The following is a 26,897-nucleotide window of genomic DNA, read 5'->3' as shown; positions in this document are numbered from 1 at the left end:
GCTTATTGTGTTGTGTTGCGGTTTATGTTGTAGTGTTGTGGCTTATTGTGTTGTGTTGCGGTTTATTTTGTAGTGTTGTGGCTTATTGTGTTGTGTTGCGGTTTATTTTGTAGTGTTGTGGCTTATTGTGTTGTGTTGCGGTTTATTTTGTAGTGTTGTGGCTTATTGTGTTGTGTTGCGGTTTATTTTGTAGTGTTGTGGCTTATTGTGTTGTGTTGCGGTTTATTTTGTAGTGTTGTGGCTTATTGTGTTGTGTTGCGGTTTATTTTGTAGTGTTGTGGCTTATTGTGTTGTGTTGCGGTTTATTTTGTAGTGTTGTGCCTAATTGTGTTGTGTTGCGGTTTATTTTGTAGTGTTGTGGTTTATTGTGTTGTGTTGCGGCTTTTATTTGTAGTGTTGTGACTTATTGTGTTGTGTTGCGGCTTTTATTTGCTGTGACACCTCTGGGCCACCGTACATAGGCCTTCTTTTAAAGGAAAGAGATATTTTGTGCTCACCAATGCGATTAATTGCGATTATAAATTTTAATCGTTGCCCAGTACTTATATTTACCCAAATTTCCCAGAGGACTCTCCAAATGGATTAATAAAGTATTTCTATTCTATTCTATTTACATGTATGAGGTTATTTTTAAATTGGGCACACATTGAACATGTAACATATGTTATATGTCTATATCTTAACTAGACTTATGTACAAGTCTGAAAGGTTGAAGATGAGTTTTTTTTATTTTATTGTCTTTTATTATTTAATGTTTTATTGTTTTTAGTTATTTTATGTTCAGCACTTTGTTCTGTGGCTGCTGTCGTAAAGTGCTTTATAAATAAAGTTGGCTTGGCATAAGTTGAGGAAGAAATGGCGGGGTAGTCTTGGTGACGCTGGGATGTGTGAACTTGCTGCTTTCTGCTGAGATGCTGCAGCATTGATGCTGTTATTGTGTTAAACAAATTCAGTTTTACAAAGGACACACAGTCCAGTATTTTCTCTTTTTTTCTTTAAAATGGTCCTAAACTTGATAATTTTCTGATCTTTTTCTCTGATTTTTGCTCCCAATGCTTTGGTTTCCTCCATCGTGATGTCAAATTAAGTTAAATGTCTGTTTGGTTTAAACAAAGCATTGATGAAAATAATTTGCATCAAGAATGTTTTTTCTAATTCAAGTTGCTAAGAAACCATTTTAGCCCTAATTTATTTTACAACATGCAGATTTTATGCAAACCATTCTCTGATTTCTGAGCTTACTGTGATTAAAATCTCTGGTTATGGATGAATAATTCTGAGTAAATAATACATATTTATTGGTCTAAGTCATGACTGCTACTTGTTTTTATCCTTCCTTTTCACCCAGTTTTCTGACAATTTCTGCCTTGACTACTGTGCTGCTTCCTCCTAAGATGTTCTCAATATTAAAGGAGCCTCCCAGCTAATAGACAACTTTCCTCATCTCTTTGTCTGAGGCATGGCTCGCTTGCCTCACCGGGAGGATGACGGCTCGTAAGACTCCCCTCGGCTAAAATGTTGTAAATTAACACAATTAGCAGATCGCCATTCTGCTAATTAGCCACGGGTGTCTGTCGAGAGATGGCTGGAGAGAAGAATAAGAGGAGATGGGAGTCTGGGGATTCCCCCCTCCCTGCCTGTGTTGTTACCAAACAAACACGAGGCCTCGGATAAGAGAGCGTTGACGTGTTGGCACCTATTTTTTTCTCCTTGAATGTGTTTGCAGAAACATAAATGGATGTGAGGAGTGAGAAATTTGCTTCTTTGTGAATGGATTTCATTGTGCGGGCTCACTTTACTCCCCTACATGCATAAACCAGCTCTGAAGCAGGGATTGCTCAGCAGACCTCCAGCTGTGGGTCTACAAGCAACTGCTGCCAGTCAATAAGTCGGAGGAAGCCGCCTAAATGACTCCGATATTATCCTTTATTTGTGTGCACTAAGTCGAATCAAACAGGGTTCAATCTGCCGTGCGGCTGCTGTGATTACGCCCCGTCCAGCCTTTGATAGCACCGAGGCTTTGATAGCGAGACAGCGATGGAGTCGCCGTGCGACTGTCAGTGTTTGCAGATGGCATTGGCTGGGATTAAAGGAAACAGTGGCTCTCCAGCCTCCCGAGGCAATAAAGGGGAGAGCCAGGTGAGAGTGTCTGAGATGAGATGGAGCAGGGAAGGAGGGAAGGGGAGGAGGCGAAGCCGGAGTAAATAAGAGGAGGGGTGGAAGCAGAGGAAGGGAATGAGGAGAGGAGATATATATCGAAATAGATTGAGTCAGAATAAAAGGAGGTGAAGATGGATAAAAAAAGGAAAAGGGGAGAGGCTGAAGGGAGGGAGGCATGGAGACGGAGGATGGTGGAGAGAGGAGGTCAAGGTGGAGCTGTGCAGACAGGAACTGAGCTCGAGACACAATGTGTTGTAATTCATAGCTCGCCACAGCTCCGTGTTTGTCCGTCTGGGTCAGTGGATGCAGGCGTGTGCGTGTGCGCTACAGCACGCCTGAGTGCAGGCATAGATGTTTTTTTTTAACGTCTGTGTGTATGAGCACAGGTTTGTGGGTGTGTGTTGAATGAAAGCACAATGAACAGAGGGGGTGGATATGTGCGTGTGCTGCTTTCTGGCTCTGCGAGGCGAATTTTCAAACCCATCTCCAGCCACCTCAGATGAGCCGGGGATTATAGGGTGACCCTCCATGCCTCTGTCTTATTGGTCTAGCCGGGGTGCATTAGGCTGCCGTAACCAGCCATCCCACCGTCCGCCTGGACTGCTCTTTACCTGCCGACGCTCCCCGAGTCCTCACCAGATGAAGAAGTTAACTATTAATTATACAAGAGACAGCATTAGAGGAGTGCACTGCAGATCTCTGCACATGCTAGAAACATCACCAGGAAAAACTCAACCAATCGGCTATACCAACTTTTTCCTTTCCATACAAGACCATTAGTTTATGAAAAAATAAATAATAAGAATTTTAAAAATTATAATACAATAGACTATAAAATTCGTTAAATTTCTTAACCTGGAAGAACATAGTGCTCAAGAACCTGCTTAAACCAGTAAAATATTAAGACATCAACATCATGTCTGACAGGTGACCTCAATCACAACACACTGAAGGAATACACAAGGGCCGGTTTTGTACCTAATTTTATTGCCTAAAACTTTAATTAGTGAAAACAAAATTCATGTTTTTTTATTATCAGTGGTATTAAAATATTTAAAAAAGAATTTAATGCAATACTTTGTCTGCCAGATATCGAAGTATCAGCTCCAGAGCTCTGATTTGCTCGTTGCTATCACCCAGGTTTGGCTTTTCAAACCCCTTTGATTACATGTAGGAAAACCAGGAGAACATCTCTGTCCAATTTGGAGCTTCTGCTAATTTCTCCACACAAACAAGGAGTCGCATGAAAGCAGAGACTCTGCTGGTTCCAGAGACGTCTGTCTCATCACAGTGGGACAGAAATCATAAATAATAGTGGATTAGACCTGCTCTACCACCTAAGCCATTAATCAAAGCACAAGTTTCCATTAAGATGAAGGTTTTATAGTGAATCTTCTTTCTGGATCCTCGTGGTGTTTCTTTTGGGTATGTCAGTTCAGACTAGACTAGGCCTCAACATGAAGAAGTTATCAACTCGTGCAAAATGTACTTCATCCAGATAAACATCACCTTGTTTGAGGTAATATGAAGGTGTAGTCGCTGTAATTATTGCGCGTTAATGTCTGCGTCTCTTTTCCCTCCAGGCTTAAAGATGCAGTGGACCCCCGAGCACAGCCAGTGGGCCGAGCAGCATTTCGACATCTCCTCCACCACCCGTTCACCAGCACACAAGGCCGAGGCGTACCGGGCGGTGCCTGGCCACCTGCAACGCTCCGCCACCTACCAGTATGCTTGGGCCAATGACGACATCTCTGCCCTCACCGCCTCCAACCTGCTGAAGAAGTACGCTGAGAAGTACTCTGGCATCCTCGAGATGCCGGGCTCATATCCTGAGGTGCCCGGCGTCCCAGGAGTGATGAACGGGCGGAAAGGCGAATCAGAGCCCTGGCAGGATGGGGTCTACCCCATGAGTTGCATCCCAGAGGGGGTGTCTATCAGGAAGGGAGGGGTGGCAGCAGCTTCTGAGGTGGTGTCAGGAATGTGCAGCTCCCCTGGCCTGGCATCCAGCACGCTCAGCGAGCCCAGCTACTCCAGCAGCAGCTGTGGGAGCCACTCGGCCACAGCCCTCCACTCTTCCTCCATACCCTCTCAGGAATACGGCCCCACGTACAGCGGCGCCTACCTGCACAGCAGTTATAGTTCCCAGTCCGCCCCCGCCCCGGCCCTTCCCTCCCCGCTGCACAGCTCTGGGCTCCTGCAACCCCCTCCTCCACCCTCTCACCCCACTTTAGTCCCAGCATACAATGGAGGCTCCCCAAACTTGTCTGGTTATAACTACCCCCCAGCAGGTTACCCGGCTCAGAGCTCAGTTGGGCCAGGATACAGCCCTGGAGGAGCACCGCCTCCCTCATCGTACCTCCCCTCAGGCATTGCTGCCCCCACACCTCTTCCCCCCTCTTCTGCTTTACCTGGATACCCCTACCAGAGCCATAACTTGACCCCAATCGCCCCTACCCCTCTTAACAGCAGCTCCTCCAACACATTAAAGAGGAAGGCTTTCTACATGGCGAGTCAGGGGGAGATGGACTCGTCTTACGGTAGCTTTGGCTACGCCCAGGCTCGGAGCTCAGCAGAGTCTCCCATGTACAGGGTGGCGGACAGCAGTAGCGTCAACGGCTCCAACAGCTCCAGTGGTAGCGGATTTGACAGGAACGCAGAGAAGTCGTCTTTACCTTTTAATCCTCAAAAACAGTCCACAATACCATCGGAGCAGCAGCAGAGGAAGTACGGCGGTCAGGCAATGGGCGGATCACTGACTCCACCAGCTTACGTCTCCTCCACCCTGGGGGGCTCCCGCTCAGCAGACTCTCTTCCAAGCTTCACCTCCCCTTCCCTCAGCGAGCAAGGCGCTGACGATCATCGTCTCCACATGGCCCACTCAGCAGCAGGGCCTACCTCCTCCTCATCCACATCTTCCTCCCGACCTGCTGAGGAGCAGCTGAAAACCTGCGACCCCCACCTCCTGGAAATGGTGACCTCAGAGATCATTCAGCAGGGCCCTCCGGTGGATTGGAGCGACATTGCTGGTCTAGAAATGGCCAAGGGGACTCTGAAGGAGGAGGTCCTGTGGCCCATTCTGCGGCCAGACATGTTCAGCGGTTTGGGACCGGCCCCCCGCTGTGTGTTACTGTTTGGCCCAAGGGGCAGTGGTAGGACGTTGCTAAGCCGCTGCCTGGCCAGTCAGCTGGGGGCGCAATTTCTGCAACTAAGTGGTTCCACCTTGGCCACCAAATGGCTTGCAGATGGAGGAGAAATTATCCGAGCATCGTTCCTGGTGGCGCGCTGCAGGCAGCCATCTGTGCTGTTTATCAGCGAGGTGGACATGCTCCTGTCTGCACACCTCAGCGAAGAGAGTCCCATCAACCAGCTGAAGGGGGAACTGCTTGCCCAGTTAGACTCTCTTCTAATTGGTTCAGGTGAGGATGGGGGCAACCAAGTATTGGTGGTTTGCTCTACAAGCAGACCCCAGGACATGGACGAAGGACTGCGCAGGTACTTTGCTCGGAGGGTACTGGTACCTCTGCCGGATAGCACGGCCCGACACCAGATCATGAACCAGGTCCTGGCCCAATCTCAGCACAAATACTGCTTGAGTGAGGAAGAGCAGGCCCTACTGGTCCAGCATACTGAGGGCTTTTCTGGACTGGATCTGGCCAGACTTTGCCAGGAGGCCATTGTAGGTTTATTACACATCTCTGCACAGGGCATGGACATGACGAGCATGATGCCCAGGGGCCAGATGAGGCCCCTTACCTACCAGGACATTGAAAGTGTCTGTTGTAAATTCCAAGCCAGTATATCACAAAAAGAGATTGACACTTACACCGAGTGGAACAAAATGTTCGGCTGCAGTCAGTAAGGAGATGGATACCGCCCTTGAGAAAAGAGGCTTCCACAGTTCCTCCCCTCAGGGCAAAAGCATTTGCTGGAGGGAAAGGCACACAGAAGGCCAACACATGCCCACTGTGTTCTGACAAGCAGGGTTTAGATGCACCCAGGAACCTGGTTTGATGAGACAACGGGCAGTTTTGCAGTTAAAGAGCGAGAGATCTGATCTGAATGCTTGACGCTAATAAAAGCGAGGCATTGTTTACACACTGCAAGTGAGTTGGCTTTACAAGAGACGCTCCAGTGTCCATGTGTACATAGTTATGTTGTCCTTCTTGAGATTCAGTTGGCTATCCAAGTGCCTGAAGTGGTGCTTTCTGATTTTCTTAATTTGCGTCACAATCTCCATTCACGGCATGAACTAACAACTATTAAGAGCTTTAAACCTTCAGCAGTGAGTCTGAAAAAACCCAGATTTGACAGTCACCATCGGTGGTGGTTAATCATCCTTCATTTTCTCGGTAGGAGCAGCAATCTATTGGATTTGCATTTATTTCCCCTCATCCTTCGTCTGCAAACACACTTGTGTTAAAACACTCAGGAAATCATTTGTAAATTGTACAGTACCTCAAGATATCTTGACGTAAAGCACTAAGATCTGAGAGGAGAATCCGGCAGTGCTAGGTGTACCTCAGCTGGCCAGGACTGATAGCAAAGGGGTGACAATGAATGTACGAGATGTGTGGAACATTATCTATAGTAGAGTAAAATCATTGTCTTTTTTAGTTTCTTTTTCATCGCAGCAGGTGCTTCAGTTACCTGTTTTACTTGACCAGTCCTTAAACTTATTACCAATGCTCTTAATAAAACAGTTATGGCCCAGCTTGGCTTTGCAGGGAGTCTTTAGAGATGCTGGGATGTTGTACATGTATTAAAACAACCATAATCACCATTGTTTATATTACATGGCTGTAAGTTCAGGCTGCTTGGAGGCTCCATCGGTCAATCAGCTGCCGCTTCGGTACAGTCAGTCGTCACACTGTAAGATATTCTTTACAAACGAATAACATATTACCACATTTTTGGACAAACATTTGCTTTCTTACTGTGAAGTACATGAGCTCAAGCTAAGATTGTTTACCGTTTTTCTTTTAGGTCAGTATAAAAACTAACTGTCCAAAAAGTTCAGAATGAAGGAAGTTTTACACAGAATATGCTAACAAGCTAACTGCTGGCTAACGTCAAACAGCTGCACGCGTCTGCAGTTTCAGCCTAATTATCAACACGAGTTATCTGGAAATATTTTATTCTAATCACCATCATATGGAAGCCGGTTTCTTTCTTTGGTTCAGCTTTCTGTTTGGTGTCTTTCAAGTTTAAAGTCCAACTAAAATCACATTTAGTCATCTTCTCAAACTCGTGCTGTATTATTCTGGTGATAGGAAGCTACGCGTAGCTGTTGCGTGTCTTTTGATTGCATAAAGCAAGCCAAGTTTCAAGTTATGAGGATTTTAATACCAGCAGTTTAGAGATTTTTTAACAAGAACAAAAGTACATTTATTTCTTTAGAAGCTCTGCACACAAAATGGAAGATGTTTAATAAACCATGGCTGAAATCAGGGCTGGGATATTAGTTTATTACAATCAGTGGATCAATATTCTACATAACTGTGTAGAATATGTGCACTGGTTGCACTTCGAGTCCAACAAGAAGTTCCACTAAACTTAAGAATCCCGGGATTAAAACTGCACAATGACTTTATCATTTATAGGATATATTTATAAAAAATGGATTAGAATCAATTTGAGGAAAAAAGTCTTGGATGGTGTTTTCAGCCATTATTACCGGTTCCCTACCAACAACGTCATAGTAAAAAAATAGTTCCCTTTCATGACGGCAGCTATTTTCTCAAGAAAAAGAACTACCAAAAATATATTTTGACTGAAATAATAATAATTAAAATAATTATACAAATGTCGGTAAATAAAGCTCAACAGTAGATGCGAAAGAAGTTGTGGTTAAGTTGTATTTATGGATTAAAGTCATGCACATCTGCCACTAATTTAACTCTCATAAAAATGTGCAGGCAGTTTATTGATGTTCTCGTGTCCCTTCCCTGGAACATCCGAGGACTGCAGTCCACGTGAGAAAGCGTCTAAAATCAGGACGAGCGTAGCGTCATCGTCCATGTAACCATGGCAACGTTACAGCTGGCTGCTGTTTTTAATGGGCAGGAAAAGGAAATAATTAACATGCATGTAAAAAACGTTTTGGCTGTTATTTGACCAAAACTGGGAGTTCGTAGAGCACAAAACAAAATGGTGATTTACGTTGGACTTTAAGTTGACAGATCTGACTTTACAGATAGAAAAACAGATTTTCATGAATGTTCTACAGAATGAAATTTAATTGTTGTTTAACTGATTTCTTAAGTTTTCTCATCCTTTGTGTGTATAACTCGTGTAAAAAGACGATTAATGGAGCTAACAGGTCATTTTTATCGTACTCATTTTGACTAAATTGCATTATTACTTGTCACGGCTGTTTTTAAGGCCTGAACAGTGTCTGATCAGCAGAAAGGCAAAATGAGTTACAATCAGAACAGATTATAATATAATCATCAATATAATCAATATAATGAATAATCAGTATAATCCTGGCTTATAATCAAAGATGTTTCACTTTTTATTCGACCACAGAAAAAATAATCTAGTTCAAACCCTCGTCTCTAACTATATTTCCATTTTGATTTATCATCATTTTACACAGACATAAAGCAAATAAAGTGGATGTAAATCACTAGTTTGATTACAATAATGATTCAGTGTTTATCACAAATTTTGCTAGAACACGAATTAGCTTCAGGATTCAGGGTCGATATGACTGAAGCATGTTCTGGATGTTGATCTTTAAAATGTTCATGTGGAAAAGAAAGCTGAAAAAAGAATTTCTATTTGTGTAGATTTAGAGTCTCAAACCAAATATTTTCCACTTGGTTATAATATACGGAAGCCAAGGCCGGCCAAACTTCAAACATCTTTTAACGTCGGTATTTCGATGAGGAAACGAAAGTTAACAGAAACGGCAGGAATTTTCTCAAGCTGAATTAACTACTGGTTTTTTTTTTTTTTTTGGCGTCCCCTAGCGACACCTAATTCAGTTCAGACAACTTTATTTATACCAATGGGCAAACACAACAATCACTGCACAGATCAGCAATCATAATCTTAGTCCCAACAAAACATTAACAAGTGTTGGTGGGACACATGGTCACAGCAACAAAATCCTGTCTACAGTTTGTCAAATTATATCTATAATGTCAACGTAAAAGTAAAAGTAATAAAAAATAGAAATCATCCATTTTCATCCCGTCTCTTCTCTGAGATCTCTTCAGCCAGTAAAAGTCAGTCTGATGTTACTCTGGTCTTATCTCTCGCTCCATCCCATTTCTTTTATTTCTTCTCGTCCTTCGATAACGTCCTCTTGGGTTTTTTAGCTCAATCAGCCACATTGTGAAACATCGTGTGTGTTGATATCCAGTTGCTAGTGTGTGACGCAGTGCTGTAAACCGAAACGCCGCTGTCACCTGACGAATGTTCGTAGCTTTTGCGTAAGGTTACGTTGATAAATATGTTTGTGACTGAAATGAAAATTAGCTGTTCCAGCTGACATGTTTACATGGACGGGTGATTAAATCAGCGGTTCCCAAACTTAGTGGTTAATCATGTAATATATGAAAAGGCTTGAAAACTGAGAATCTGCATGAATAAGGAGGGTAAAGAGGTTTTTGGTGGATTCGGTTCACGGCTGTGTCAACGCACCTACATGCCCAAAGGTGCCAGATGATGCCAAATTCAGATTTTTAACATGACACGAGCAATAACTTTCTATCCATTCACGTTAATTAACGTGTAAATTTCACAAGTTAATCTCTTTAACGGGTTCATTTTTTAATAAATGGAAGCTATTTTTTTACAGTGATCTGACGACCCACTGAAATTATTCTGGGACCCCCATGGGGGTCGAAACCCTCATGTTAGGAAACATTAAAGATTGGATCAGCGTTTGTTTACATGGGGGAAAGATTTCATACGACCGTAATGTGGACTTTTTCTGAGGATTTTATCAAATATCTGCGTGATCAACTCATTTTGAGACTTTCAGCCATTCGGACGATCAATAATCGTAATGATAAAATATTAATTAAAATAAAATGTAAAAACGGCCGTTTTCAGCTTCCGTTATAATAACCAAGGTGGTACAGTTCGATTTCATATTAAAGATGTTTTGGTGAAAACGTAGAATTTAATAATTAATTAAATAATTTAATAAATAATTCACCATGATCATAATGTCAAAATTTGATATATTGATGCTGCTGAATTTCGGCTTTTCTCTTTGCCACTGAGCTTTCTGTTTCCGTTTTTTTGTTGCTGTTCGAAGCTGCCGTGGGAGTATTTAAAACGGATTTTTCACTCATGCATTTAGCAGTGTTGCATCACTTCTTCTTTCTTTGGGTGTTTGTTTTTATTTGTAATCCAAAACCTTTTGTCCAAATCCCCCCAAAAATGCGAATGGAAGTGGAGGTTGCGTAGCTGACATGCAGGGGGAGTTAATGCTGAGCATCAGCACAACTGACGGGGAAAGAGACAGCGGAGGGGGGGTCGTCCGTCAGAAAGCCTCCCTCCAAACAATCTGTGCCAGAATTCCTTCTGTCAGCAAATCCTCTGGAGAGAGAGAGTCTCTCTGGACAAAAAGAAGCTAGTAATGCACTTCAGAGCAGCAGGCCTTCCCTCCACCCGGTCATGCTTCGCTCCGTCTCCGCATGTCTTTAAGTTTGACCTGTTTTAAGCATTTCTACCTCATGGCTACAAAAAAAACAAAAACAAAAAAAAAAACACTTGTATTTAATTTAGTGTTTCCAAATGTCAGACATTTGTGAAAACAGGAGCAGCGTGAAGTTGGCAGCCTACCTCAGACGACTGGACTTTTAGCTGCAGAAAAGCCTGGACTGAACACGAGCGTCAAAAACACACTTTACGTCAGAAACGGTCGACTGGAAGCCGACCTGGAAATGTATAATCCAACGTTTGCTTTAATCTTTTGTGAACTATTGTGGTTGTGTGTGTGGATGTGTATATACGTGGGCACTCTCTTTTTTTTTTATTTAGTGTGTTGAATTTTATAAATTGTTAGTATATATAACACACTTGCACAAGTTTAAACCGGAGTGTAACGTGTTTCTGTTGTACATATCTATACATACATACAAATGCACCACTTGTTTATATGTGTGAATATGTTGCCATACTTGCAGTCGACTTTAAATGTATTTTCATGTAATCTGAGGTACAAGCAGCAACAAACCCTTCATTAAAGACATTTTCTTGGGAGATAACCTCTTGGACATGTCTTCTTTTTCTTTGTTTGGATGTGATGCTTTAAGGAGGAAAAGATTTATTTATCAGGAAAAATAGACTCGTCCTGCCAAACTACAGCAAAGCTGATAAATCGCCTTAATGAGCCTTGAGTTAGTCACCCTTGTGTGCAATTATAAAATCATCTAAGCCAACGTTGTCGCTTATCTCATTAAAATGTAACAATTCATTTCTCTTGCTGTGCTAACAGTGGCAAGACCAAAACATTAAAGCATTAATTATATTTCTCCATCACAAAGAATGTGGATTATGCAAGCCCTCTTAATGAAAATGATGTGCATTTGCCCGCTACGTTGGCAGCGTATCATCATATATCTGCTGCTGAGGTGTGGGAAGCTTACATAGCCTCTATAATTATGTGTGAAAACTCACAACGCTTCGCTGGAGGTTAGAGTGCATCCACGGCTGCTGCCGTCTTTATTTCCCCTGTTTGAAATATGTTCTCGCCATCAGAAATCATTTCTGACCAGCTGTTACTGCCCGTTGATATCCTGGACTTGATCCGATGATACTGTGTTAATAGAAAACATGCAAGTTGTTGTCACGTCTAAGTTTTCATCTTTAATTTACTCATTGATTTTAAATCTCTTTTGATCAGCATTTCTCTGTTTATGTTCACACTGTACAATCGTGTGATTTTCCTTTAAGGGCAAAAATAATGAAAAGAGGAAGAACTAATGGTTTTAACAGGAAAAGGTTTTAATGGTAATAATGGATTATGTTTATAAATCACGTTCTCTCCATTGTTCGTACGGACGTGGTGATGCTAAGCTACATGTAGCCACAGCTGCCCGGGCAGACTGACGGAAACCCTACAGCCTCTCCGACCACCACCCAACATCCATCCACCAGTGATGGCGACACCGGAGGTGAGGACGGGGACGTGTCTCGCCCAAGGACCCCACGACAGTTAAATATTTTAGTATCGATACGTTGACGTCTGGCGGTCAAAATACCAGATTTGCTGTTAATATTTTACTGGGTTGATGGATTCTTGTGCATCAGGTTTCAACATTTCATCAGTGAAAAAGCAGCAGAACCTTCTCGTACTGACTGACTGAAAAGTTTTAGTATTGATTCTTTGGAGGCTTTACTTTGATAACCAGTCAAAGTACCAGGAAAAACTATCAAGCTGCTGCAGCCGCGGCACCGAGGATCCTGGAAAACATGACGATATCATCACCGTCACAAACTCTCCAAACACAGTACGTTCAGCTTCCATAATTACATTAGAAATGCTAATTTATGTTTAATTTTTAAGGTGATAATGTGGCCCAGAAGGAAAGCAGCATCAGGACCATCACAGAAAACAACGAAACAAACTTCTACACTTTCTACGTCTGCAGCACAGAAACGGGAAAACACCTGTTAAACAAACGCGTCGACATTCATTTCTTCTTCTGTCGTGTTTCTCAGGAAAAATAAAAAATGGCCCAACATGGAGGGAAGTGAGGTGGGCGGGGCTTATTTTATATTCCTACTAGCTGGTGTGTGTGTGTGTGTGTGTGTGTGTGCCTTTTTACAGATGTTTTTATGTGCTTTGTATTTTTCTGTGTTTTAGGGGCTGCAGATGAAAATGAGCTCAGAGCTCTGATCTGGCTCCTGTGTACATGGTCCCCGTTCAATAGACTAAATAAATAAACTAAACGAACTATTGGGACACAAGTTTGTGTTTTTAGGCCTTAGCGTATGAAATCCGAGGCGTATTCCCAATCAGATGTGACGACGATGCCGATGTTTTATAAGTTTACTGGTTTAATTCCACATTATGTTTGTTATATTACATTTTTAGTTGAAGAAATTTAAATATTAATCTGTAATCTATCATTTTAAAATCTTTTTAATGTTTAATTTACACATCAGTATCATTTTATTAGCATCTTTTTCAGGTATTTCATGTTGCAGTTGTAATTAAAAAAACGCAGTACAGTCGTGTGTTTTCGTATCGATGCTGATGAAACTGTCACTTTATGCTACCGACAGGAAAAACGGTTTTCCTGCTTATTAATTCTCCTTTTTCTTTATTTGAGCTGACGCTGGGAATTATACCAACAAGCCGACCAGCGGCGGGACTTCTGTGTTAAACCTTTGGTGTGAACCTGGAGGTTATCCACCATGATGATCCGCCATCTCCACCTTTGAAGGGTCTGCCTCACACCTCTGCTCAGTCTTTAGCACAACAATTAAAATATGCTAAGCGGCCGTTTTCCTTAAGTAGTCTTAAATGTGCAATCTATTCAAATATGAGAGGAAATTGCCCACAGCTCAGAAAGAAAAAATACAGAGGTGGTTGAATGGGGGGTAAAGCTGGAATAAATTATGCAAATAACACAAAGGGCTTTACCACTTGAAAGCCTAATTTTCCTATAATCAGCACACTGTCGCCTAATATTTTTTCCCCACCTCTTATTAAAAGTGACTGTTCTTTTCCGATCATCAGATGGCTCTATCTGTCGAGCCGCTCGGCGACTGCCAGACTAAATGCTAAAGCATTTTGCCGGAGCTTTTAGACGATGGTTACATTCCCACACAAGTAATTATACGGCGAAGAGTCCAGAAATAAGGTTTAATTATACAGTAATCGTCTGTGATGGACACTAGGAAGTGGTGAGAAGCACCAGACTGCAATCCATCAATGACAAACCTCTGGCCAGTTTTAATTCCTCCTCATTTGCATCCTAACCTCCACACCAAGTTGCGCAAATGCTGTTAAATGTTAATAGGACCTGTCTCACCACTCAAAATGAATGCTTAAGCCATTTTTAGTCACTTTTCTGCCTCCCCCCACACCCCACCTCCCCTCTCCATCCTCCATTTTTCTGCTTCATCTCCTCTTCCTCCCGCCGCCCTTCCTAACATCTTTCAATCGCCCCTCCTCCTTTCATTTCCCATCTCTTCCTACCTCGCAGGCCTCCTCGCCGTGGAGGAGACGCAGAGCGGTCACTGATGCACTAATTGGGAGCAACACTTACAGTTTTATCTCCCCCCACCACTAATAGTGGTCTGCACTGATGCAGCTCACCTTCGGATGAGGAATGGATGGATGAGTGGAGGTAGTGGGAAGGAGGAGGAGGGTAGCCGAGGCCTTGAATCAGAAATTCCTCCGTGCAGACTGCAGCTCAGACTCGGTGGGAGATTGGGCCCTCGAGCCATCATGGTTAATCCATATCCCGTCGGACCTCAGACTCAATTCCCTGCTTCATTAATTGAAAACGACTGCCTTTTTTTTCTTCTTTTTTTTTTTTTTTTGGTGCGTGTGAATAAAACAAAAAGCCGTTTAGAAAAAAAAAAACATTTTATCTGGTTTTGTTCCTCAAGTAGCTGCAATCTCATTATGTCTCTGTGCTGCATTTCAAAAACGTGCTATCATCTTTGTCTTGATTGTCTCCCAGCGTCGAGAGATAAATACAGACGCAGCTTCGCCGTGCTGATGCCACGACTGTTTTTCACTGAATCATTTGAAGTCTTATCAGCCTTTATGGAAATAAAGCCTTTGCTTAATAAACTGTTTCACAGGCTCTGGGAGAGTAGCACATAAACACCTTTTTTCTCCCAACAACGCCATCATTAGCGCATCTTGTTCAATGCTTTACACATAATTGGAATCAACATCTATTGTTCGTGTTCTTGACCTTCCGCTTGTTTTCCAGCAGACACTCAGAAACATGGTATTACTGGAGAGAGAGTCTTAACTAGGAAAACACATGCTAAGTGTCTTAGCTTCGTTTCATCAGGGGCACATTGCTTCACTTAAAATGTAACTTGAAAACTCGCACCTTTCTGATTTAATGATAAAAAATACCAGAGTGATATTTCAGCATTTAATAGGCACCAGAAATTAATCATATTCACTATGTTTAAGTTTGCTAACACTTTATATCAGTGGGCTTCATTATTCTTTTTTTCTTTGCTTGAGCCACATTAGCAAGACAAAGACGAGCTTCTACTTGCACAAAACACAAAGTCTGGAAAAAGTTTAGCAAGTACTACATCTGTCCATTTTCCTGTAGTTTCCTGTGTTCATCTTGTTTGACTTGCATCTTTTATCTTTTTCTTTGTAACTGCCTGCTAGCTCCTGTGTAGGTACGTCGGTTTTCAGAGGCTAATCCTAGCTACAACTAGCACTAGCTTGCAGCTAGCCTCAATAAATAATACAGCTAACGCTGGATGCTATTTATAGACCGCAAGTATCTCAACTGCTAGCTACAACTAGCACTGGATGCTAACTTCACAACTATTTTCATTGCTGTTTGTTTAATGAGAAAAAATCTATATGATCATAAATAACCAAGCTAGCATGGGATGTGAACTACAGTTAGCATAGCCTGTGTCTACCTCTAACTCTAGCTACCACCCAAACTGAATGAAAGTTATTCCAGCTAACAAAGCAACAAGTTGCCCAGTTTCCACCTTTTAACTATTCAAATTTGTTTATGTTTACATCCAAATATAGCAGGAAAATGTTGGATGCTTCATTTTCTCTGTGCTTTTTAAACACCACCATATTTTACCAACATCGGCTCTTTATTATACTGTTAGGTTAAGCGGACATACGGTGAAGTTGGAAAAAGGGGGATTTTTATAAATTAATTTTCTTTTTTATTTTCCTGATGTGGAAAGCACGACTATTACTGCAGCACTAGTTGAGTATTTAGGAGAAAAATAGGAAATATGCCCTAAAGTACTTTATTATCATGCAATAAATAAATGTCAAAATGTTCTCCAGTGAGACGGCGAACCTCACATCTTGCTATGCCCATCGGTGTGGCTGTTTCTAAAACCTAAAGCAAGGTTGAAAAGAGCGAAACAAGCGTGTACGTTGTGAATGGATTGTTCGTTCACAAGTCTGGATCGGATCAACATGAACTTCCTCCAAAACTCAAACTGGTTAATCTGCTGTGTGAAATATATCCGTTCTCATATAAATCATAATAAAAAGAAATAATCAAAGGCTGTTTTCTAGTTCGCAGCATAGCGCTACATGACCACGCTGACGTTCAAGGCCTCGTATGTGACGACAGGCTAACGAAGGTTTATAAAGCAGAACGACTACCTCCTGTCGTCTCCTCCTGAGCTCCTCAATGTTTAGGAGAAAAGGTGGAAATTCATAAGGATTTAGGAAAAGAGAATCCAGCCACACTAAAAGCTCATTTCTGCTCCCTGTCCGTACATAAAAAGATAGGAACATTTAAAACGTTGTCACTGCCCACAACGCGTCCTTCATGTCGGCATTGTTGTTAGGCAATACATCCACTAGAGGGCAGTACAGAGTTCCCTTCTGATCTTTCCAACGTTAGCGTCCGATGATTAAGATGCATTTTTGTTGCTTCTGTCTTTTTAACGCATATAAAATAATGTTAGTATACATTAAAATATTGCTTCATTTTATAAAGAAAAGATGAAACGTTGCTGTAGCATGTCGCTCACTGCTGTGGAACTCTGGGACAGAATGGATTAATAGGGATTAATAGGGATTAATAGGGATTAATAGGGATTAATAGGGATTAATAAAGAATATATTGGAGCTCCTTTTTTGTATTTAGAGAACTTAATCGGATCTGATCTTGGCTGCCACTTGGATCCTTCTGGATCATTTTCAGGAAACTTTCTAAGCCGGAAAGACCACCGGACCCAACCAGACCCAGGTCAGGATCTGCTGGCTTTGTGTTATTGATGTTGTTTTCTGTTGTCTTGGTTACTCGCTTGCTTCATTTTGGAAGAAATGTCTTCTTTGTGCTTTGTTTAGATCTTTCTTGTCTGCATGCTGATTACTGACAGGTAATTACAGACAGGATGTTTCCAATATGTTGAGTCTACGACACCAAGAATTCAGGTGGTTCTGAAGGAAAAAGGGTCCTACCTGGTACTAGAAAACCTGACCGAGTGGATGGTGAGTGAACATATTTCTGGCTTTTCTTTATTCTCTATTAGTAATTATCAGGGAATTTAACAACTATTGATCATTTAAAAGTAATCTTAAAAAATGGTTAAAGACCACAAACGTAAAACAGCGACGGTTGTTTACTGTGAAACCTCTAAAATGTGATGAAACACAACTTTAAAATCATTTGAACATCCTTATTGTTGCTGGATGAACATTTCTGGTGGATGTTGTGTGGTTCTCACCCTTAGCACCTCCCCTTCATCCAGAAGAGAATCGAGATAAACCTTCGCTTACATGAAGGTACACAGCAGAGGTGGAGGGCTGGGTGTAGAAATGGGCCTTACTGTGAGCTCTGGTCTGCAAGTTGCTTGTCGATACTGTTGAAATATATCGAAACAGAATGAGTCCTCCCCTCTCAGGGATCTGAAGGTGACTGGTCGTTTTGCATCTTATGACCATTCGCTCACAATCGCAGCTACAGCCCATGTAAAATCAGCAGGGCCCATATTAAAGGGTGCAGGGTAAATAATCAACCTCTCCTCATAATCCAACTAAACCGACCCACCGATGTGAGATTTCACAAACCGGCTTAAGACGAAGAAGCTTTTGCTGATGCATGAAGATCCTGTGTGGTTCAGCACATCTCCCTTGCAAATGGTGGTCTTGATTATGCAAATATGTCATTATGTTAATGGTGTTCATCTTTAAAAATGCATGATGTTGGCAAATTGATAATGCATGCATTTATTGTTATGCAAATCAAAGATAGAAGCTTATTAATTGACACTCATTGGAAATTTGAAATTAGAGGCAGGAATAAGCAGCGTTTCTAATGCTTCCTGTTTCCTGATCTCTGGTCTACAGGGTTTTATTAACCTCAAAAAAATCAGGCTTTTAGGTTGACCAGCAGTCCAGGGTCTGATTGCACATCCTCCTGGACAGGAAGTCAGACGTGGCTCTTCCTCACGCCATGAAAAAAGAAAAAAAACAAAACCAACGTGAAACGAGCCTTTTCGGGTGTCACAGGAGGGTACTTTCACAAACACTTTCCCCTCTTTCTGTTGTTGTTGTCAGGTTGGCGAAGCTTGCAGAGTGTTCACGGGGACTTGGGGACGGCTGTCGTGTTAGCGGTGAGTGGCAGACCGACCGACTGACAGCCGGCGAGGCGTCTCGGGAGGATTCCTGCTGAGGACGTGTCGCTGAGTGAACTATCAGGGCTGTGATGTGCATTAGGCTGTGCAAGAGACCTCCAGACTGGATTTCTGCTTTAAAAGTGCATGTGTGACTTTTTTTTGGAGTGAAACAATCGTGAGAAATTCATTGGCCGTCTACCTTTACCCTGAGATCATTAATTAACCCGTAAAACCCTGAACATTTTCACTTCATCACCAGGGCCTCGGAACGGTGGTGTGATGGATATTTTACCCTTTAGCTGATCTACGGAGGTTTTCCATCATTTCCATCCCGTCCAGGAGGTTTACAATCCAGCCACTAAATGTAGTTTTATTCAGAGATAAACTGGAGGTAAACACAGCTGAAAATGACTGACTGTCGATATGTTTCTACCACCGTTTAAAAGGAAGGAATCAACGGTACCGTCCTGTAAATCTCTCGGGGGTTGTGATACCACGTTGAAATGATCTGAAAGAAAACAAAAGAATCCATTTCCTCCAGCGTCTCGCATCCTTTGGTAAACCCTTTCTTACGTGATTTTATACGTCTGCCGTCATGTTTTACACCGATGGTACTTTCAGTGTTCACGCTTCTCATGAACCAGTTTAAGTTCAGGTAGTTTAACTTGTTGGGTGAGAGATGAAGGATGACTCCAGGAAGAAATGAAGTGTTGTTTCTTGCAGTGAAATCGGTTCTACTCGACCTTAAGTTCTATTTTAAAACAGATGAAAGTGGAACAGATGTGTGGACAGAAATGACCTTTTTCAGGTCATTTTTGTTAAACAGCTATTTTCAGTTTACATCTTCTCTAAATTTAAAGCAAAATAAAGTTGCAAAATGTAGAAATGTCATAGATACGGCTGCCCAATGAACAGATGCTTCCACTGCACATCTTCTGGTAAAGCTGATGGTTCTTCATTCAGTTTCATTCAGAGCTTTTTTTAGTCTAATTATGAGTGGTTTGCTTGTTGTTAAGCAACTTTTTATTTATTCTTTTTATCATAAGAACCTTATTTTTGTGCATTTTTCATTAGAAAATATAATTATCTTTAATATTTTAATCAAACCTTCAAACGAAGTGAACACAGAACCACACCAAGCAAATCTAGTAAATAAAATCTAAAGTCTGAACATTCTGACACTTTAAATCGGCTCATTTCTCCATTTTTTCCTGACACACTTTGTCATTTAAACCTCTCTTCCAGCTCACGGTGGCGACGTTCACGCTGCAGGTCATAAACAATTATTTTCTGAAATCCCTTTTTTTGTGTTGGTGCACATTCTATGAGTCGGACCTTTATCTGACGTAAATGGAAAAAATGGTTGTGAAGTGTCACACAGAGCGAAGCAGGACACGAGTCACATGGAGAAACATCTGAGCTGCTGTGTGAGCGGAACCTGGTACCGCTTCACTCCGGCTTCTAAGAACCTCTTCTTTACATCGTAGTAGGATCTTCGTCTTGTGGACCTGACTGCTATCAAAATAAAGTCTTGCCCCTTCTAAAGATTTGACTCTTAGGAATCAGTTCTTCTGATTCACTACAAAGAATCGGCTCTCAGAGACCCATCCTCTGCACACGACTCATCCCTAGAAAAATAGTAGCAGGAATAACTGGAAATGAGGAAAAAGTGGAAACATGGAAAAAGTTTCTGTTGTGTGTTTGTTTCAATAACAATATTTCTTCTCCTGAAAGCCAAGACTTGAGAGAACGATGAGATGAGAAAAGGTTTGGTCACTGTTGATCTGTGTGTTATTTCTACAAAGTTCTGTTAGTAATAAATTCTGCTTTCTTCTTCTGGTCGACCTTTATGCTGCTAAATCTATTCATACATTCATTTTACATCATTTTACCTCCCAGTCTGACAGCTGGGAAACATCATGTCTGCTTGTGAGTTATGGACACGCTAAAATAAGTTAAATTCTGACCGGTTTTATCACAGCCCACCAGGATGTGTGGGGAGATTCCCTCTCTGCTACGTCCGTGTTGGAGCTGCACTTTCCCGTGTGATTTCTCTCTCGGCCCTGATGCCACATCATGTACAACCGCCGATGGAGACATCCAATTAGTAGCAGTCAGCTTGCGTTAGCCTAGTTAAGAACACACACACATCACACGAGTCAGATGTGCAAACACACACATGCAGGGCTGGAGCTGATGCACACAGCCACTCGCTGTTTGCACGAGTACGCTCAGGAGGGATCGGGGATGTGCAAGAGCAGAGCGAGGAGCGTGGCGGCATCATGGTGGTGGCAGTGGTGGCAATCTCGCCCAATCATGTGTACTGGGAATGACTTCATTAGGAGGGCCTGTAGAAGTCCGGTGCCTGGGAATTACGTCTGGAACAGGGACGGAGGGAGGAATAGAGTGGAGGCAGATGCAGGGATGAGTCCTGAATCCCTCTTTTATCTGGCAGGTGATGGAGAGATCCAAATCAACAGCTGTCAGTCAGGTGGGTCTCAGGGTGAAGGGGGTGGGATGGATGAGGGGGGAGCTGAGGGACATGAAGGGGTGAATGTCAGCCCCCAAGCTCCACCGCTGCTCCATCACGTTATCTCCTGGGTCATTCAGGTTTACTGATGCATCTTTTACATCAAATTCCAACTGTGTTTTGTATTCTGTTAATTACACTGAGAGTTAAATTAATGCCATTTTATGTGTTTAACCCTCTGGGCTGCTTAGCAACACCAACGCTTCATCTAGCAGACGGGCAGCGAAAGACATGAAAACTATCAGAGCAGCTGTCTGATGGAGGGTGCACCTCAGGCCTCGCGTACGACCGAAATCAGCTTCTTTCTCCCAGATAATACAACATTCATTTTTAAAACAGCACCATTAATTCATGTTCTGATGACCCGTTCATGTTCTAAAGAACCATTCATGTTCTGAAGAACCGTTCATGTTCTAAAGAACCGTTCATGTTCTAAAAAAACGTTCATGTTCTGATGACCCGTTCATTTTCTAAAGAACCGTTCATTTTTTAAAGAACCATTCATGTTCTAAAGAACCGTTCATGTTCTAAAGAACCGTTCATGTTCTGAAGACCCGTTCATTTTCTAAAGAACCGTTCATTTTTTAAAGAACCATTCATGTTCTAAAGAACCGTTCATGTTCTAAAGAACCGTTCGTGTTCTAAAGAACTGTTCATGTTCTAAAAAAACGTTCATGTTCTGATGACCCGTTCATTTTCTAAAGAACCGTTCATTTTTTAAAGGACCATTCATGTTCTAATGAACCGTTCATGTTCTAAAGAACCGTTCGTGTTCTAAAGAACCGTTCATGTTCTAAAAAAACTTTCATGTTCTGATGACCCATTCATTTTCTAAAGAACCGTTCATTTTTTAAAGAACCATTCATGTTCTAAAGAACCGTTCATGTTCTAAAGAACCGTTCATGTTCTAAAAAAACTTTCATGTTCTGATGACCCATTCATTTTCTAAAGAACCGTTCATTTTTTAAAGAACCATTCATGTTCTAAAAAACTTTCATGTTCTGATGACCCGTTCATTTTCTAAAGAACCGTTAATTTTTTAAAGAACCATTCATGTTCTAAAAAAACGTTCATGTTCTGATGACCCGTTCATTTTCTAAAGAACCGTTCATTTTTTAAAGAACCATTCATGTTCTGAAGAACCGTTCATGTTCTAAATAACCGTTCATGGTTTAAAGAACCGTTCATTTTATAAAGAACCATTCATTTTTTAAAGAACCATTCATGTTCTGAAGAACCGTTAGTTGTTCTAAAGAACCGTTCATGTTCTAAAGAACCGTTCGTGTTCTAAAAAAACTTTCATGTTCTGATGACCCGTTCATGTTCTAAAGAACCGTTCGTGTTCCAAAGAACCGTTCGTGTTCTAAAAAAACTTTCATGTTCTGATGACCCGTTCATGTTCTAAATAACCGTTCGTGTTCTAAATAACCGTTCATAGTTTAAATAACCGTTCGTGTTCTAAAAAACCATTCATGTTGTAAAGAACAGTTCATGTTCTAAAAAAACGGTCATGTTCTGAAGAACTGTTAGTGTTGTGGAGAACTGTTCATATCCTCGAGAACTGATCATGTTCTGAGGAACTGTTAATGTTCTGGAGAACTATTCATTTCCTGAAGAACTTTTCATACCCTGAAGAGCTGCTCATGTTATGAAGAACTGTACATATCCTGAAGAACTGGTCACATTCTGAGGAACTCTTCATTTCCTGAAGAACTGCTCATGTTCTGAAGAAACGTTCATGTTCTAAAGAACCGTTCATGTTCTAAAGAATCGTTCATGTTTCGAAGAACTGTTTACATTCTGAAGAACTGTTCATATCCTGGAGAACTGTTGGCGTTCAGAAGAACCGTGAAATCCCTGTTATAAACACCAACCAGCTGATGTATGGGTGACTGGGTCGGTCCAGATGGAGAAGTTAGTGGAACATGACGACACCAGTAGCCTGTAAGTGGTTCCCGACCACGGCTGAGAGTCGCATCAGAGACTCACCGCCACCTCTCTGCCAGGAATGATGAGCTTTCTTGTCTTCCCCCCTCCTCTTGTTCACCCAGGCCTTTCCTACCCCTTCCCTCCACCACCACTCATATCCCCTCCCCCCACTGTCTCTCCTCCTCACGCTCACATGGATGTAATGTCGACGGCAGGCTGCCAGATATGTGCAAGCTCCTAGGAAAGGAGGAAAAGAAGAGGAGGAGGAGGAAGAGGAGGGGACAGCTGGATCTGGATTTAATGATATTAAACATGGTTTTTATGCTCAATAAGAGGCCGATATTATGATTGATCCGAGACAGTCAACACTTTATCTGGACACAAATGGAATCGTCTGTCACTGACTCTATTGAGTCATCAATATCCGCTGTAGTTATTTCTCTTTTTTCCCTCCCGGATCGTTTACAGTGAGTAATCATCTGTCTGGTCGCTCGCGTCTCGGGGGTTTGATCGTTGGCGCTTTTGAACAGCGGCAGAAACCCGTCTGACGATCCAACAAGCCACTCGCTGGAGATTGAGAGGGCCCCATTATGTCTGCTGCCTGTGGCCATATCACAAGCTTTTCTCCTCCTGCCTCTACATAACACACAGCGGTAAATAAATCAGAGCTCCGACTGCTTATCGATCGCCCCCCTGCATCTGCTCCTTCTTCTCCGCAGGATGAATTGTTGCTTTGTGTATTGAGGAGGGCGAGACTATCAAAACACAGAGGTGTGGGGTCAAAACAGCGAGAGGAGGATGGTCTCCGACTGCATGACCCACTGCGATGCTGCTGCGTAGTTAGCCTTGATTAGTCCCCGTGTTAATGGGAATCATTTCAATTAGCAGCAGCGTTTTGGTTTGCTTTACTGGAGGGGAGGCTGGCGTCCTGCTGGGAGGACCGGCCTGGTTCCAGGCAGCATCAACTACTAGATTCAAAAGACTGAAATATTAACATCATTAATGTGGCTGGTTTGTGCTTCTGTGCTTCTGTGCAGCCTGTTGTCATAGAGACGGGTAGTTACTTCAAACTGGACACCTTCACCTGTACGTTTACCCCAACTAACCAGCCGTTAACTAACTCATCAACCAATCCTCTGGTCACCTTAAGATTCATTTACCTGCTTCACCCACTGAAAGTATCCATCTCTTCTCTCATCCATCCATCCATCCCTCCATCCATCCATCCATCCATCCATCCATCCCTCTATCCATCCATCCATCCATCCATCCATCCATCCCTCTATCCATCCATCCATCCATCCATCCATCCATCCATCCATCCATCCCTCTATCCATCCATCCATCCGTCCATCCATCCATCCATCCATCCATCCATCCATCCATCCATCCATCCATCCCTCTATCCATCCATCCATCCCTCTATCCATCCATCCATCCATCCATCCATCCATCCATCCATCCATCCATCCATCCCTCTGTCCATCCATCCATCCATCCATCCATCAGTATAAGTAGAACTACTAGTGGACGTTAGTAAACTGGTCTAAACTGGTTTGCTGTTTGTTCGCTGCCATCAGACCTTTGTGTTTGAAGACGATTCAAGCGGGAGGCTGGATGAGGTGGATGATGACTAACTTCGAGTTTTCTCTGAGTTTGTTCCTTTATTTCACATCCAAACACAGTTTTGGGATATTAAAAATGTCTTCCAGGGTAGAGATGTTTCGGATAATCTGCTGGACCATTTCTACGTGGACTGGATCGACCTGTTAGTCTTTTATTAACTGATTGGTAATAAAAATGTGGGATGTGATCCAGGTTTCTGCAGGGCTGTTAAACCCTGACAACCTGACCCAGGTGTCTCTACAGTCCTCGTGCATCTGTGTGAGGGTTAACACAAGACTAACAATCAGCAGTAATAAGATCGGTCTTCTCTTAAAAGACAGAGAGAAAAGCTTTAAATCCATTCAGAACACATTCAAAGGGTAGCTGTGATGTTTCCCCCCCTCCCTCTACCCCCACCTCATCCCCAGTGAAGCTGGAGCACCAATGAATTAAGAGAGCATTAAGGAGGCTGTGCAAAGTGGAGCCTTTCCACATCTCGGTGCAGATGAAAGCTGGACGTGTGCACGCTCACAACACTGAAACACACGTGCACACACCGAGTGCCAGCGTGCACGAAGCAGATATTGGTCTGTAGATAGGTGGATGTGGGTGAGTGTCTTCACCTTCCTTCTGGGCCTTCAGCCAAACTTCCTGCAGCCGAAGCAACACAGTGGCATTAACCCCCCCAGGTTTTATATCAGCTGGAAAAGTTGGTGAAAGAAAGAAGTGTGAGCGACGTTCTGCAGAAACACGTCCAGCTGCAGGTTTACAGTCAGGTGAATGAACATCCTCTCACACTGTGTTAAAATGCTAATGATACACTCTGTAAGTGGACAGCGAGCGGTACCGGACACGCTGCCCTCCCCTCCACGTCTGGTGTGGAGGACGCAGCAGAGATGCTTGACATTGAAATGGTGCGATGAGATGTGAGAATGTGACCTACCTTCCAATAACCTCTGTTTCATTCCCAGCTGAGGCAACAGATTTCCAGCCATAAGCTGCTGTTCCACCACTGGAGAATCAACTTTACATTTCTCTGCTCTTTATGTTTAGTTATCAGGAAATCAAAGCTACGGAAGCCTGGTGAGGCCATGATTCAAAGGTTAGCGATCTTTTTCACTGATAACAGGTTTATCTGTTATAGAACAGGCACACGTGGAAACATGTTTTCTAGTTTATTCTTTTTAATGATCATTATTATGAAATTTAACAGAAAAAATGGCCGACTCTTCGTGGAAATGCATGAAGCAGCAGTTCAGATATGAAGCTCATGATTAGCATTTACTATGAAATTATTTAGATCAGAAACCACTCGTTTACTTTAATATTTCCTAATAAATTCTGTCCCGTCCTCTCACTGAGCTCCAGATCAGGTACATGTGGAACACCGTCCTGCTGTTTACTGGTAAGAACTGGAATTTTAGCGGCTCCCGGTTGTCAGGAGACCCGGCCTAAGCCGCCACCTCCTTCACATCTTTGCTCCGTGGGAATCAGAGACCAGGACCACAGAGGCGGGATGAAGCTTCCTCTGTGACTTTACAGCGCAGATTCAAGAAAAAACAGATGGTAGTTTAGCATCTTCTTCATGACACAAAGCAGGTCTCACCCTCAACTTCTACTGATTCTGGGTGAGCATAATCTCTCCTGATGACGTTTCTCCCTCAGGTCGTTGTTTTCTCGCCTCCTCCTCATACAGCCGTTGCAGAAAAGCATCGATTCCTCGGGAATGCAGATTGATGCAGCTGAATTTGCATGAGAATCCATCTTATTCCAGAGATCATAATCGATCAGATAAAGCCGGATCCGGCTGCGTGGCTTTCAAAGGTTGAGGTGAAAATGAATTTGCTTGTTTGTTTGGTACTTTTCAATCCTGTAATTAAGCCGTGCAAATGATTAAAATGTAAAACAATGGAGCAATGAATGTGACTTTGATGTTTTTCTCTCCTTTTCAATAACACGATCTGATGGACGCACTCGTGGAATACTAATGAAGAGTTTTCCTCCAGGTATTCTGCAGTGTTGCAGAGTTTGAACCACACAGCTGGATCACGTCACTTTACTGGTTTCCATTCAGGAATGTTAAAGAGTCCAGATTTATTTAAAGAGGGCAACAAGTTTAGTTGTAAAATGAATCTAATCTGTCCATATGTCTGAGGCAGCAGGTCCAGGAGCGAAGCCCAGAGATCTCCCCAGCTCCTCCTGCTGAGGGGTTCAGACTTCGGACTTCTGAACCCAGCACCGCCCCCTAGTGGATGAACTGACTCAAGCATGTTAACGCAAAACATGCATGGAAGTATGAGCACGGCGACGTAGGACGACATTTGAAACAGACGCCGCTGTTTACGTTCGGAAGGGCTCACATTTTTCTCATTGTTCATGCCAACACGCT

General features: G+C 42.6%; 1 protein-coding gene across 2 annotated transcripts in view; it reads left to right on the top strand.

Annotated features, from left to right (window-relative positions):
- The window catches only part of LOC121635905 (fidgetin-like), a 53,749-nt gene extending 44,368 nt beyond the window's left edge, over positions 1-9,381 (top strand). For both annotated transcript variants that reach the window (XM_041979313.1, XM_041979314.1), the window contains one exon: positions 3,744-9,381. In XM_041979313.1, the coding sequence (XP_041835247.1) occupies positions 3,744-6,019 (2,276 nt within the window). In that variant the 3' untranslated portion in view covers positions 6,020-9,381. The remainder of the gene's footprint in view (positions 1-3,743) is intronic.
- The last annotated feature ends 17,516 nt before the right edge of the window (positions 9,382-26,897 follow it).

The sequence above is a fragment of the Melanotaenia boesemani genome, chromosome 24 (genome assembly GCF_017639745.1).
Source record: "Melanotaenia boesemani isolate fMelBoe1 chromosome 24, fMelBoe1.pri, whole genome shotgun sequence".
Lineage (NCBI taxonomy): Eukaryota > Metazoa > Chordata > Actinopteri > Atheriniformes > Melanotaeniidae > Melanotaenia > Melanotaenia boesemani.
Note: the sequence above shows the minus strand (reverse complement) of the source record. Positions and strands in the feature narration are given on the sequence as shown.